Source organism: Artibeus jamaicensis, unplaced genomic scaffold (assembly GCF_021234435.1).
Source record: "Artibeus jamaicensis isolate MK-2021 breed Jamaican fruit bat unplaced genomic scaffold, CSHL_Jam_final contig_1284, whole genome shotgun sequence".
In the NCBI taxonomy this organism is placed as follows: domain Eukaryota; kingdom Metazoa; phylum Chordata; class Mammalia; order Chiroptera; family Phyllostomidae; genus Artibeus; species Artibeus jamaicensis.
The window spans coordinates 2,990,691-3,006,416 of record NW_026521249.1 but is presented as its reverse complement, the minus strand read 5'-3'; the positions used below and the strand labels follow the sequence as shown (position 1 = coordinate 3,006,416).

At 35.7% G+C, this 15,726-nt stretch overlaps 1 protein-coding gene across 7 annotated transcripts in view; it reads left to right on the top strand.

The window, feature by feature from the left end:
- Positions 1–15,726, top strand: part of ZRANB3 (zinc finger RANBP2-type containing 3) — a 238,508-nt gene that overhangs the window by 184,574 nt on the left and 38,208 nt on the right. For 5 of the 7 annotated variants that reach the window (XM_053666886.1, XM_053666896.1, XM_053666889.1 and 2 more), the window contains 4 exons: positions 1,125–1,244; positions 3,387–3,506; positions 6,566–6,745; positions 7,537–7,689. In XM_053666886.1, the coding sequence (XP_053522861.1) occupies positions 1,125–1,244; positions 3,387–3,506; positions 6,566–6,745; positions 7,537–7,689 (573 nt within the window). The remainder of the gene's footprint in view (positions 1–1,124; positions 1,245–3,386; positions 3,507–6,565; positions 6,746–7,536; positions 7,690–15,726) is intronic. The other 2 variants (XM_053666902.1, XM_053666908.1) reach the window with 2 other exon arrangements.

The following is a 15,726-nucleotide window of genomic DNA, read 5'->3' as shown; positions in this document are numbered from 1 at the left end:
AGCAAAATATAACTAGAGACATCGAAATTAAGAACAACCTGACAGTAACCAGAGGGGAGGTGGGAGGAGATAATCTGGGGAGAAGGGGGAAGGGTGGTCAAGAAACACATGGACAAAGCCAAAGGGGTTTAGGATCGAGGTCGGGAGGTCGGGATGGCTAGGGTCAGGGGGAGTGTTGGGGGGGAAATGGAGACACTGTACTTGAACAACAATAAAAAAAAGTAAATAAATAAATATAGCACTGAGAGTGGAGGTTAAATGTGTTCAGCCTACTATCTTTTCCCAAAATTTCAAAGTAACTAATTTTTAACAGTTAAGAAGCTATATTCATGTTTTAGATTTAATTCATGCTACCCACTTTAAATGTGTTGTATTTGATTCATCTCATATTAATTTCTTACTCTTAATAGGTAACTTGGCCTCAAGTTAACTAAGAAAAGCCTATTCAATCTGCATTTTTTTTCTTTTCTTCAGTACAGTTTCTTTGTGTCTCCTCGTTCTCTCCGACCTCCCTTCTATCCTCTTAATCTCATCACTCCAGCCTCTGCTGTGACCTTCTCCATCCTGAAGACAAACTGAACCTCCTCATTTTTCATTCTTCCTTAAAATGCCCTGTTTTTAATTCTACTTAAATTTTTAGCTTAAAAAAATTAATAAATCAGCTTTTCTTAATCATGAAGCTTTAGTCCCAGCTTTCTTATTCTTCTTTAGTCTTCCCTTTTTATAAAGTAAAAATGCTATTCATCTCATTTTTTACCTTTTATTTTCTTCTTAATTTCATTTCACTTAGCCTTATATATGAGCTTTTTAAAAAATTACCTTCTAAACAAACCCTCTTCTTGGCCATAGTCTACTTGAGTATGTACTTTCCATCGAAACTCTTTTTTTGTATTTTTTCTGACTTTTATATTGTCCTTGTTTCCTCTTTTTTCCCCCTCTTTTGTCCCTTTTCTCCCACTTACTATTATATTTGATTCTGTTTCCTTAGGCTTTTTAGAAAACAAAGCAGTTAAGTTCATAAAAATGTATTGATGTTTGAGCTTTCCTCGATTTATTAAAAGAAAGTAAAATGATATTTAATAAATAATTTATTGTATTAATAAGTTTTAACATTTAATATTTAGGCAGGTGCTGTAAAGGATTATATTAAGATGATGCTTCAGAATGATTCACTTAAATTTCTGGTTTTTGCTCACCATGTAATCATGCTCCAAGCTTGCACAGAAGCAGTCATAGAAAACAAGGTATGTCACCACTTGTCCATAAAGTACTTTTAGGGTGTACCTTTTTAATATACTAAACATCAGTTGTCTTATAATTGCATTTTGCCTGCTTTTCATGGTGGTATATAAATTATAGATATTTTTCTTAAAAATTATACTGATATTATATTACTATTGTATTGATGGTATCCTATTAAAGTTTGCCTTTTATACCAGTGTTATAATTCTTCACTAATCAAATGATCTGAATTGATTAAAATTTACTGCCTTGATAGGAGTGCTGTGCATTTGGTTTTTGTTAATGGTATACCATTTAAGATATGTGTAGGCAGTTACAAGTTAAATTTTTTGTTTACCCACAAGGCAGCCCTGGAATGTGGGTGATGTCCAGGCAAAAGGAAGAATGAATTCCACTGATTTTTGTACCCAGTTATAGTCCTGCCTTTTAAACTCCAGGCTGTATACTCCTTAGAATAGGGTTATTAAGATTTGGTGTAAATGAATTTATAACATATTGTCCAGGGAATCTCCCAGGTAAGCTCCAACAAGCCTGCTGGCCTTCCTGCCTCTACTTAGGTCCACCGTGTTTCCCAGCAACTCTGTCAGTGATAGCATCATCTGGAAGAAATTTCCTGACAAATTATGTGAGCTTAATATATGTGTAACAGCAGAACCTCCTTCTGGTGTAGGTAGTTTGGTTTTTTTTTTTTTATGGAGGAATAAAGCCATATTTTTTATCCCTTTGTACAGTATAGATTTTTCAAGCACTAGCTAATAGGTTCATTGACATTACGAAATATGTAAAACTAATGTTTTCTTTATTGAAAGATTTATGATAATATAATAAAGTACTATACATTGAAATATACTTCCTCACTGATTATCTTATAGTGTCTGTAAAACACCCGCAGAGGAAGAGTTAATCTTAGAAATAATTTTAGATGATTGAGCAATAATTATAGATCCAAAATATGTTCTCATTCTGATTTTAGTATACCTTAGAAGTACTAGAATGTATTCCAAGAGTAACAGTCTATCTCTCTTTCTCACTTCTGCTTTACTGATATATTTAGAATCCCATTTAACATTACCTAACAAATGTTAGGTAGTCATGATGTTGGAGGTGAATTTCTCTCAAATGCTCTAGAGTCTGACAATGTGTCTTCTTTAGAAATACCCTCAGAAGATTTTATAATCTACCTTAATGGATATTAAATGGATCACTGGTCAATTTCTATCTGTTTTATGAAGACAGAGAAAGTTAATAAAGGGCATTCTATTTATTGATTAATTTGACTGTCTTCTTATGTAAGTGAATATTTCTGTCATCACCTATTTAAGACTATGTTTTCAATAAAAATACATATATAAATGAGATTATTTGAAATTCAGGGCTTATACTTGTTTTACAAAGCTGATAATACACTCTTTTCAGCTTTTCTAACACACTCTGATTGCTCCCTTTTCTCAACTCAAATCAAATCATTCTTAAAAGACAGCACTGTTCAGTTTAGCACTTAACTGTTTCCCTACTTTTTAAAAATGTGGGCGGTTGTCTTGGTCCCCACCTCAAGGGACATGACCATAACACATTTTTCTTTTAAGTTTAATAATGGGGGGGGGGAAGAACTCAAATTGTACATTAAAAAAGATAATTTCCCAGTTCATATTGGGATATTTCAGACACAGACATACCACCCTTCATGAATTTCTAGTACGTGTACAGAATCCTCATTTTCCTTTCTTGCAACATCTGATCTTACTTTTACTTTGGAGTTAGTGATTCTGTAACTTGAAAGTTACTCTGATCCAGCATTAATTTGGCATATTAATTTACATAGAATTCTACTGAGGCAACATTAGCTTAATTCAGTCATGAACTCCTATTACGTACAAAACATTCAGCGTTGCAATGATGGTATGAAAATGAATTGGACATAGATCCTAACCTCAAGTAGCTTAAAAGATTAAAAGATATAAAATTGTTATCAGACGCTATTAAGAAATTTGGTTAATATTTTTCTTGTGTAACATTTATCAACCTGTCATCTTAACTAGTTTCTGTTTTATTATGTGAAAATAAAAATAAACCATAAAGAATATAAAATAAGATGGGTACGTAGGGTCTTGTCCTAATTTTGCCATTTCCTTTGTTAATGCTAGACTCGTTATGTTAGGATAGATGGAAGTGTTCCATCCTCAGAAAGAATACATCTGGTTAATCAGTTTCAAAAGGATCCTGAGACTCGTGTTGCTATCCTAAGCATTCAGGCTGCTGGTCAGGTAAGAAATTTCAGATCTTAACTTGGTAATAAAATGCCTTTGGAGTAATAAAAATGCCATTAACCATAATTATAACTTTATATCTCATATCTGATGTAATCAATATTCATTCTGTTTTGGAGAGTGCTAGAAAGTATAATAGAAGGAGGCCTGAACACCTCTGACTGAAAGCTTCCTACATTTTCAAGGAAAGAATTTCCTAGAAAAATATAGTTTGTCTGACTGTAATACTTTCTTTGCTTCTTTCGAATCTGCATAGAATTTTCCCATCCCTTTCTTATAGCACTTATGTTACTTGACTATCATCAACAGAGTCTGTGAGGCAAGGTGGCCTAAAGAATAACTTTTCTATCTGATCACTCTTTATGGAGTCCCCCTAGTTTGTCCCTTAGAATTACATTTGGCTGCAAGTAAATGAAAACTCAAATTAAGATAGACTTAAATGCATAGAGTTTTATTCTGTCATGTAGATAGCCCAAATCTAGTGTGGTGGTTCCACAAAACCCTTAGGGCCTAGGCTCCTTCTGGCTTTCTGCTTCTCCGCTCTTAGCAGGTATCTCATTTCTAAGAGGGCTGCTATAGTTCCTCCAGCATGTCTTTGATACAGACAGCTGCCTGGAGGAAGGCATGCTACATTTCACTGGCCTGCAGTTAGTCCCATGGCCACAACTAACTTCAAGACAAGCTGGGGAAAGTAGCATTTATTCCAGGTAATGATGCTAAAAATCAGGTGTAACACTGCCAAGGATTAAGAATAGACATTGAGGCCCTGGTTGGTGTAGCTCAGTGGATTGAGCATGGGCCTGTGAAACAAAGGGTTGCTATTTCAATTCCCAGTCAGGGCACATGCCTGGGTTGCAGGCCAGGTCCCCAATAGGGGACACATGAGAGGCAACCACACATTGATGTTTCTCTCCCACTCTTTCTCCTTCCCTTCCCCTCTCTCTAAAAATAAATAAATAAAATATTTTTTTAAAAAAAGAATAGACATTGAGGTAAAGAACAATCTGACAGTAATTAGAGGGGAGGAGGGTGGGAAATAACAGGGGGAAAAAAGGGACAGGGTTGTCAAGGAACATGAATAAAGGGCCCATGGACAAAGCCAAAGGAGGGTAGGATTGAGAGTGGGAGGTGGGGGTGGGTGGGGTGAAGGAAAGTGGTGGTGGGAAAATAGAGACAACTATATTCGAACGACAATAAAAAATGATTAAAAATATATACAAAATTATAGAAAAGAATAGATACTAGGGAAGGCAATAACAGTCTCTGCCAGGCTACGGAAGAAGGAATCCTTCTGGACTTTTTTCTACTAATATTCTGAAACATTTTGATGTAAACGTCTTAAAGCCAGGATATTTAACATAGGGGAAGAATAATTGAATATATGACTGCGCTTCCAACCTGGTATATCCATACCTGGCATCTCCTGTGGACTCAAATATGAACCAGAAGCAAAAATTTGCTTTTACCCAGAAAAATGTATACACAGAGAAACTCCATGAGGATTTATAAACACATACATACAGTTTTGCTTGGTTCTAGAACTCACTAGGAATTCTATTTAAAAGGAGGGTTGTCTCAACATTTCCTTCATGTTGGATTACACTTGCAGTAATCTGAGTTTAATATTTGTTAGAATATTCCAGACATAGAACAAACATATTATCAAACCGAGCATAAAATTACAAATGGAATACTCATAATATGGGAGAATAAATGTAGGAGATGCCAGGCAAGAGAGTTTAGGAGTGGCCTGATAAAAGACTTTGAAATTATAATTGCACAGGACACTCATATTTTATTCAAGAGTATATTTCTAATGACCTTGTATAATTCAAAACTCATATACTTGAATACTAGTGTCTTCACAGGAATAAAGGAAAGTAGAAAGAACTTGTCGTTGAGGCATGTGAATCTTCCATTGTAGTTTAGTAGTATCTCAGGGTGATGTTGATCTTGTCAGCATATTTTCCCTTAATTCTTATATGGTCATGAGATGCTTTTTACATGCTTAAAGTGTTCTTATTTAAATATTTCTTAATTGTCAGCATTATCTCTAATATTTTGTGGCATTTCTTGTCCTAAGTAGCAGTATAGTAGTAGCATGGTGGTTGTTTCTATTACTTCTAACTTCTGTTCCAAAGTGATTAATCTTCAGTGAATTTTCAGCTTGAATGCCACCATTTAATGAATGCTGGTATGATATGTTATGTGATATAAAACCCTTTAAGTTAAAATAACATGCCAAAAAACAGCACAGTAGTCACAAAAGTTGCTCACTCAGAACTTCCAGTGTATGTGAACAACAGCTTGGAGTAGTTGGTACTCTCAAAGGATGGTTGGTATTTCTGCCAGCCCCTGTGTGTGGCAATAGCATAAGCATGGTTTGTATTTCACTCAGCCTGCCAGCTTTAAAATCATGCATTTTTTACTCAATTTTAGTTTGAGGAGATTTGATTATTTCATTTAAAACAAGACTTAGCTAATAGTTTTAATGTTGTACTATTTCAAACTGATGTAAAATGCTATTGTTCTATCTATTTAGATACAGGCCCAGTAAACTTCAGGGCCTTTGGAATATAATGTAAGAAATTTCATAGGAAGAGAACAGTATGACTAAAGACATGATTTTCTTGCTTTATAGAACAGCAATACGAATTAATGAAAAGAGGATGTCATTGCTCTCTGCCTAGTTGCTATGGATACCATGTGTTATAAATTATATTCTCATTTATAATGTATTTTATTAGATTTCCAGTGGTAATATGAGTCTAGTCTTCATCAGAGGATAAAGTGATTTTGTGTATAATCATCAAACTGACTTTGGAAATACATCTTAAATGTGTTTTGTAGTTCACCTGACTATCTTGGAGTAAATAGTCTTCATGTGCCTTTCATGAATTAAATTTTTGTAATTCGGCTTACTGTGAAAGATTGATTTGTTTCTATGTCCTTCGGCATCCTCGTCTATTTAATGTGTTCAGAAAGACTACTATACGCAGCTCTATGTTATATTCTCAGTTCATTACATCTCAGTTTCTTCACTTTATTTTGCTAAGGGTTTGACGTTTACTGCTGCAACTCATGTTGTGTTTGCTGAGTTGTACTGGGACCCTGGACATTTAAAACAAGCAGAAGACCGTGCTCACCGAATTGGACAGTGCAATTCTGTGAATATTCACTACCTCATTGCAAATGGGACTCTAGACACCCTTATGTGGGGAATGTTGAATCGCAAGGTAAAGCTTGAATTTAAGCCTGGTTACCAACTTACTCATTATTATCCATAGTCTACATGAGTTAAGAGGTGGAGTTTTAGTGTTTTCAGGCAAAGGATACTTAAGTATAGTAAGATACTGATTTTAATAGAGACCAAGTTCAGAAAAGGTTTCAATTGTTAGTACTGTACCTGCTATCCTCTGTAATGAGAGAGAGGCATGAATTCACATGTATTCCTATTGTCTCTCAAGCCCTTCTTCTACCACCATTTTAGAGGGTAGAGGAGAGGTTAGCTAGCAAGAAACCAGAATGCTTTCAAGCACCAGATCTTTTTCATCAAGTAAAAATAAACCCTTTCTCAGAAGGAATCTTGAACTCAGAACTAATATTGGATAGAGGACACCTTGTACCTGACTCTAGAAGAGGGACATTGCTCTGTGTCCTGAGTCATCTCTTCTAACCTTGAGGGTTGTTTTTGGAAAGGATTTAACTAAGGATTAGAGGATAGTTTTCAAGCACTGAGTATAGATATTCAAAATGGCCAATCATATGTAGGTTCAATTTCAAAGTTTATAAATATTAGAGTAAAAGTTTTCCTCTAGTTAAGACCTCTTCATGAGAATAGGAATCACTGACTTGGTAATCTGGCTGTGATTATGAATATTATATTACTATAGCTCATGATACATTGAAACAATAGGATTTCCTTTAATGGATTACTTGTGATTCAAATGCAAAATCAAATTACTGGTTAGAAAATATCAGCTGTGAAGTGAATGTTATCAAATTCATACGCTTTTCCATCCTACAGACTCAGGTTACTGGGAGCACATTGAATGGTAGGAAGGAACAACTTCAGGCTGAGGAAGGTGATAAGCAAAAATGGGATTTCCTGCAGTTTGCTAAAGCTTGGACACCAAATGAAAGTTCTGAAGAGCTCAGGAAGGATATCTTGTTCACTCATGTAAGAAGATTATATAACTTACTCTTTTCTATCTTTTAATATCCTGAAACTATAACTTTATTTTATATTATTTTAAATAGTAGTCTTCAATTAATCATGCTGAAAAACCTCTTAGAACCAAAAGATAGCATTGATGGAAGGAGGCTGCTGTAGTGGCTTGTATCTTCCACCAGTCACATATCAGTGCCTCACTGTTAGCCCCTTGGAAAAACAAGCTAAATAGAATCCAACCTCAGAAGAAAACATAGGAGGCTATCTTTATGATCCTGAGGATAGGTAAAGATGTAAAGATGTATTAAATTTGCCACAAAATGTAACAAATAAATTAGAGACCAAGTAAAGATATTTGCATTACAATGTCTAAAGTATATAAAGACTATACAATTCAGTTAATAAAACACAATTGGTATAGAATGTGAGTATCAGAGGATATCTAAATAGCCAATAAACATGAAAAGTAGCTCATCCTCACTACAGTAGTGGCTTTTCTAATTCCATCATCGCTTCTATATTTTTAAGCTGACACTTTTCTGTAAAGAGGACTTTACTTCTCATTTTAAAAAATCACTAAGCTTAGGAATTCTATTAGTTATTTAATATGTTCTAATCCTTAACTTTTTAAAAAGATATATCTAACTAGTGAAAGCTCCTTTTTTAGAAAAAATAATTTTCTCTAATTCTCTGAGTCCTTTTTGCTTTCTGAAAAACAATATATTCCAGATTCACCATGTATTTTTCTCTGCCTCAGATCAGGAAGTGGACATTTCTTTAAGGAGCACCGATTGCCTTTACTGGCAAATAGTATTTAGAAATTAGGATTTTTTTTACTGCTCTGAGATGTCATTGCTTCTAGCATACTTTCAGTGTACAGAGCTGTTTATATACAAATACACAGTTTTGCATGGATAGGTAAACATGCATGTATATATATGTATGTCTATATATGTATGCATTATTAAGTCATAAGTTCATACAAATGACTTCTGTTCAAATCCAGCACCACCTAGTTCTTCTTTACTTTCTCCATATATCTAATACAAATATAAATATTTACCTATCCAACAGTGAGAACTCTGGTTCCTTATAGCATCAACATATTTACTCATTTGCTCTATTCTTTCATACATGTAAATACTTTTAAAATTACTACACTAATACCACTATCAACAGCTAAGTAAAATTCAAGATATCTTAGAAGTTTTGAATAAGTTCTACTAAAAATATACAGTCACAGCATTCTATCCAAACATTATTTGAATTGTTTTTTTTTTCTATGTACCTATCTTATCAATTTGATAGGCATAGGCATGGGCTCATTTGTTTCTGTGTGGATTTAATTGTAGAATTTACATTTTTTAATATTTAAAACAAATAGTTCAAAAGTCAAAACTATATTAAAAAATACATTCAGAGAAGTCTGACTCTCATCCCAATTTTTGCTTCTATTTATCCCCTATAAGTCACCATTTCTATTAGTTTCTGGCTTAACTTTCCCTAGATTTTCTTTTCTGCAAAAAACTGTGTGTGTTCAATAAAATAAAAACAAAATACCCATTTCATAACCACTGGATTGGCAAAAATGAAAACATTTGACATGCAAAACTTTCAGGAACATTTCACATACAGTGCTCAGTGGAAGTATAAATTGTAAGTACTTAGGAGAGCAATGAAGCAATATCTGGTAAAGTTGGAAATGCCATTCAACCAAACAGTTTCATTCCTAGAAATATATTCTCACACATGTGTATAAGGATACTTGTATAAGTATGTTAATTGAATCACTTTTGTAATGCAAAAAAATTGAAAGCAACCAAAATGCCCATCAATAGGAAAATAGCAATATATACTGTCATAAGGTACTATTTGGAAGTTAACATGAATGATAGTTTTATAGGTATGACTAGATTTTGAAAACAATGTTATTTGTAAAATGCATAGTACACCTGTGCATGTGCACACACACAAACACATGCACTTAAATAATATGTATTTATGAATACATACATATATAATAAATATATAAACATAGATTGGAAGAATACATACCAAATTTATAATATTGGTTGCCTCAGAGAAGAGAAGAATGGGTCTAGGGAAGAGTAAAAATGTCACAGCAACTTCATCAGAAATATTTTATTTATAAAAAGGATTAGAAGTAAATACCACAATATTAGTATTTATAGATTATGAATGGTGGGTATACGGATGTTTGTTAAATTCTCTGTACCGTAACGAATGCTATTTGGAGGCCATATATAAACTGGATAAGAAATAAAATATTAGAGAAGCCTAGACTCATTCAAACTATCTGCTTTTTCCTAGCCATTTCAGGGCAATATGGTATGAGTTATAGGGCGTTCAGTTTTAATTTTTGAAAGAATTGATCAGGAATTGTAGGAATAAAATTAAAGTCTATACTTGTTTTTTCAAAATATACAATTAAAAATTAGTAGAAAGTTTAATACTATAAAAACATAATACAGGGTCCAGCACAAATAACACCCCTTTTTATTACAAAATCTCAAGAATTTAATTCTGTAACATAACAATGTTACACTCAAGCACACCATATGACATTTTAGATGACATGTTCAAATGGCTGGCCCTCTTGTACAAGACATTCATGTACCCTATCAACCACACTCAAGTAGGCGCTACTTCTGCCAGACCCTGTATTTTTATGTGTAATCTTCCTAAATTTTCTATGTATCTGTTTCTTAGGCTAAAAACTCCTTTTAAGTAGTGTTTATTACATTATACTTTGATTAATTAACAACCAGGCATTCTAAGTATTTAAAATATATATATAACTCGGCCCTGGCTGGCATAGCTCAGTGGACTGAGCGCGGGCCTGCGAACCAAAGGATTGAGGTTCAATTCCAAGTCAGGGCACATGCCTGGGTTGCAGGCCAGTTCCCAGCAGGGGATGCACAAGAGGCAACCATACATTGATATTTCTCTTCCTCTCTCCTTCCCTTCCCCTCTAAAAATAAATAAATAAATAATCTTTAAAAAATAAAATGAAAAATATATAACTCAAACTGTAAAAATATACCCATTATTTATAGTTGTTTTTCTCTAAAATTTCCTATTAAACTACATTTAAAAGTTCATTTCTAAGACAACTAATAAGAATTTGAAATCTGAAGTACATTTTCCCATATTTATACATGTTTATTATTTATATCTTTGTATAAAGAAAATATATGTATCTTTGTATAAAGTTGAAGATACCCCCCAGTCACCCTGACCAAATCTTACTTTCCTGAGTTAGGTGTTCACCTTAAGAGTTTACTGTTACTTTGCACGGATTTCCCAGTGCATGGCTTTATACACACATGGTTTTATAGAGAGTTCTTTCCATTTATCCTTAGTTTTGCTTTCTACTGTTTCAGTTACCCATGAGTCAACAGTGGTCCAAAAACATTAAATGAAAAGTTCCCAAAGTAAACAATTGATAATTGTTAAATTGGGCCACCATTCTGAGTAGTGTGATGAAATCTCACGCCATCCAGCTCCATTCCCCCCATGATGGGAATGGTCCCTTTGTAGCCCCTCCACATTGTGTATGTGCCACATGCAGCCTGCCCATTAGTCGCTTAGCTAACTGGATTATCAGATCAACTGTCCCAGTATCTAAATGCTTATATCCGGGTCATTGTTATTTTACTTAATAATGGCCCCAAAGTACAAGAGCAGTGATGCTGGCAATTCAGATATGCCAAAGAGGCATCAACAGGTGATTCCAGTCAGGGATGTCCAACCTTTTGGCATCTCTGAGCCACACTTAAAGAAGGGTTCTCTTGGGCCACACATTAAAGACAAAAACACTAACGAAAACTGATTAGCAAATAAAAGGTCTGTGCATGATTTTCGTGATATCTGCCACCACAGATAAGCAAAAAAGTCCTCACATAATAACCCTAATTATGCAGCGGCCCTTTCCAATAATCTTTTAAATCATCAAACAGGTCCCAAGTTTGTGATCACTAATATAGAAAATGTACATATTTAAGTAATAAAACTTAATAATAAAACAAAGTAATGTTTTAAGTAAATTTACAGTTTTATAAATTCTGTTGGGCCACATTCATAGCCATGCTGGGCCACAGATTGGACACCCCTGGGGGGTGAAGGGGTATAAATAGAAAAAAAACATAGTGCATATAGGGTTTGGTACTATCCCTGATTTTAGGCATCCACTGGGGATCTTGGAATGTATTCTCTGTGGATAAGAAGGGGTTACTGTAAATCGGAATCTTATTATATAGAGACTGTTTTGCTTTGGATTTGTTTGTTTTTTGGCCAGCTTTGAGTAGGAGTGACTTCAGGTGTAAATGTCACATACCACTTTCTTTTTGTGTCTTCCAGCTTCATGCATTTTAAGAAATATTCAATTCGTTGAAAGATCCTAAAAAATTTAGTCTGCTGAGAAACATATTTTTCTTCTTAATGTTGCCAAAATCAGCATTTTCGATGGGAATTTTTCTAGTTATGCTGATTTCTTTTTGGTCCTTGCTAAAATCCTTTACATTTTGTTCCTATATTTACCACATTAGGCTATTTATAATTTAATTAAACTTTACCAAATTAATCAATTTGCCAATCGTCAATAAAAAAAACTTAACTAAAAAGTTTATAGCAGTTCCAATTAGATAGCTTTTAACAGCTTATGACTATTTCTGTAGTATCAGCATTCCAAGTAATGTTCATTTATATCTGCGCCAGTGCCCTGCTGCTGCAGCTGGAGACTAGAGGTGGGGCAAAGAAGAGGGACCTTCCACTGCCAGAGGAACAGACTGTCTGATAGTCAGTTCATGACTCAGCTCAGGCCATCAGCCTTAAAGAAGCGGAAACTGAGAGGCTCAAAGAGAAGACCAAGGAGCAGAGAGAGAGTGAGCCTGAAAAGCAGAGAGAGGATAAACTGGGGGCAGGAAGTCAGTAAGGGGGCTCAAGTACCCTGCATCCCTAGCTCCCCACAGTCTTCTTAATCCCGCCAACTCATCCATTCAAAATACTGTGAAGTGTGTACATGATTCTTAGGAAACCAATAAACTTGGTCAATTTGGCAAATTGGTCTTCAGTGAATTGACCTAGAGCCTAATGTTGGTATGATAATGGGTCCTGGTAAAAGGGAGACCTGTGGTTAGGAAGCAGAAGAGGAGGAAAATGAGAGGAGATTTTTGTGGATAAAATTTATCTGCTCTGGCTGGTGTTGCTCAATTGTTTGGAGAATCATCCTGTACACCAGAAGGTTGTGGGTTCGATTCCTGGTCGGGGCACACACCTTAGATTGCAAGTTTGTTCCTTGGTTGGGGCGCTTATGTAAGAAAACTGATCAATGTTTCTCTCTTATATCAATGTTTTTCTCTCGCTCTCTCTACCTTCCTCTCTAAAAAATCAATCTTTGGATGAGCATTGAAAAAAATTTCTATTGGTGTTGGTATTTCCTGCCTCCTTTCTCCCCTGGTGTTCACTGCTCCTCAGAATGGTATTACCTTTATCTTTGTCCTCTCTTAACCAGAATCCTATTTCTGTCACATAATTCAGCTATTAGGATAAAAATACTATATAGAACCAGGGCTGGTATTCTACCAGTATATATCAGGATAAGTGTACTGATTGTTAAAATATTAAATATTTTATAATGGTTGATAAAAAACAGCTTCTTCAACTCCCTCATTTCACTCCCTCACCTCACCACTAGGGTCTTATGGACCTCCCTGTGATCCAGCACAGCGTGGGCCCTCTAGGACTCTGCTTCAAGCCAATACTGATTAATGCCCCTACTATTGCTATTGTTAAATATTTGAATAATCACCTGCATGAAATTTATCTACACAAATGTATGGGTCACAATTCTTTTCCCATTCTAGATATATTTATGTGGTTTAAAGAAATTATTTATTGACCCTGCTGGGTGGCTCAGTTGTTTAGAGCATCATCCCAGTATGCCAAGGTTGCAGGTTCAGTCTCTGGTCAGGACACATGCAAGCAGCAACCGAATAATGCATAAATAAGTAGAACAAGTTGGTGTTTATCTCCCTCCCTGTGTGTCTCTCTCTCAAACTGATAAATTTAAAAGAAGAAATTATTTATTAACCCAAGTGAAACTCAAATTGGCCCTGACTGGTGTGGCTCAGTGGATTGAATGACAGACTGTAAACCGAAGGGTCACCAGTTCAATTCCTGTCAAGGTACATGCCTGGGTTGCAGGCCAGGTTTCCTGTAGGGGGGCACACAAGAGGCAACTACACATTGATGTTTCTTTCCCTCTCTTTCTCCCTCCCTTCTCTCTCTAAAAATGAATAAACCTTTTTTAAAAGAGAAACTCAAATTAAAGTCCAACTCAGATGAAGAGTAAACATCCACCCCCATGAGCAAAGATACCTTTGCACAGCCCAGTTGACTGTGTCTTAAGTCAGTCCTGCCTGGGAGTCTATCACCAGGGTCACTGCCTTAGATATGATCCATATTCTCAAGCTTCTTTATTTCTTCTACATCTGGATGTACATGACTTGTAAGTACTCTTAGTTTTGAAGTGTTTTAATTTTTCTACAGTTGCTTCCACTGAATGGTAAAGTAGGTCATCTCCAGATGGAAGGAGAGAAATAGGGATTATATGAGTCTATATTGCCATTTCCAAGTAATTAAAGGCTGTTTCTGAATAAAACAGACTGAGTGGAATATTTAAGAGCCTCCTTCTCTCTGATTTGCATTTTTTGCTGCCATTCTCTGAAGGATATTTCTGCCTTTGGCTGTGGCTTTGGGAAACTTCAGTCCTTCCCTTAACCTCCTCGGGGAGTTCCCCATTGTCTTTTGGCCTTAAATGGGTAATTAGCAGCATCATTTTTTCAGCCATTGAGGCCCTAGATCACTAGATGGTTTCCCAGGTCCTTTTCAAGTATATAATTTATACTTTAAATATACACACACATATGTAATTGTTATCTATATAAACATTAAGATTATATGAAATGCTAATCAAAACCACAGTGAGATACTATGGGGGTGACTTTCCTCACAAGTCCCCCTGTGTGCCACAGATGAGAGTAAACATGACAGAGACATGATGTGATCTGCTTGGGGAGGAAAGGTGGCCAGTTTCCTAGAGAAAAAAAGGCATTAAGGCCCTAACTCTAAGGGCTTTTATTGGGTTGTAATACACAGGAATACAGGGTGGCAAGGATCAAACAGTAGATAACATTTCAAAGAAATCTGAGGGCTTATTCTGAGTCAGAGTCTGTCAGGAAGAGAGTTTTAAAGTTTCCTGCTTGAACTCTTAACATATGAATGAATGCACTCTTAGCAGAGCAGATTTCACAGGTTTTTGAGGAAGTCTTTGTGATGCCAGATTTTTCCCCAGGACACAGTCTAGCAAGGCAAGGAGCTGCACCCCTCCTCATTAGGTATTCAGGCCTAAGGGGATTAGAGCCAGGAAGTGCTTCTCCCAGAGAACATGGGGACTTGGGCTTTGTCAAAGCTGGGGGGGTGAGAGTCCATTGCTCCCTCTTTGTCACAGCCCCCTGAGTCCTTTAATGATAGCCTCCTAAGTGGTCGTGTCTGGCCTAGGTTGCCCCTCCTCTGAGGGGTCTTACCCGTCAAGGACTTCCAACCATGCTTTGGGGGCAGGGAGGAAACTGAGGCAGCATTTGCTACCCGAGACAAGCTTTGTCTCCTGTGGCTCGCATTCCAGAGGTCACTCCCTCATCCTTAGCTACAGTGGTTAGAGTTACAATTCCTAGAACCAGGCATAGATACCACTACAAGATACCACTTCACACACAGTAGGATGATTAAAATTCAAAAGATAGATAACATGTATTGGCAAAGATATACAGAAATTGAACATTCATCCATTGCTGGTAGGAATGTAAAACAGTGCTGCCATTTTGAAAAACAGCCTGACAGTTCCTTAAAATACTTACTTACAATGACATTAAAAACATTCCACAAAATAACTCATACTTGAATATTACAGCAGCATGATTCATAATAGCTAAAAAGTTAAAACAGTTCAAATATCCATCAGTAGAT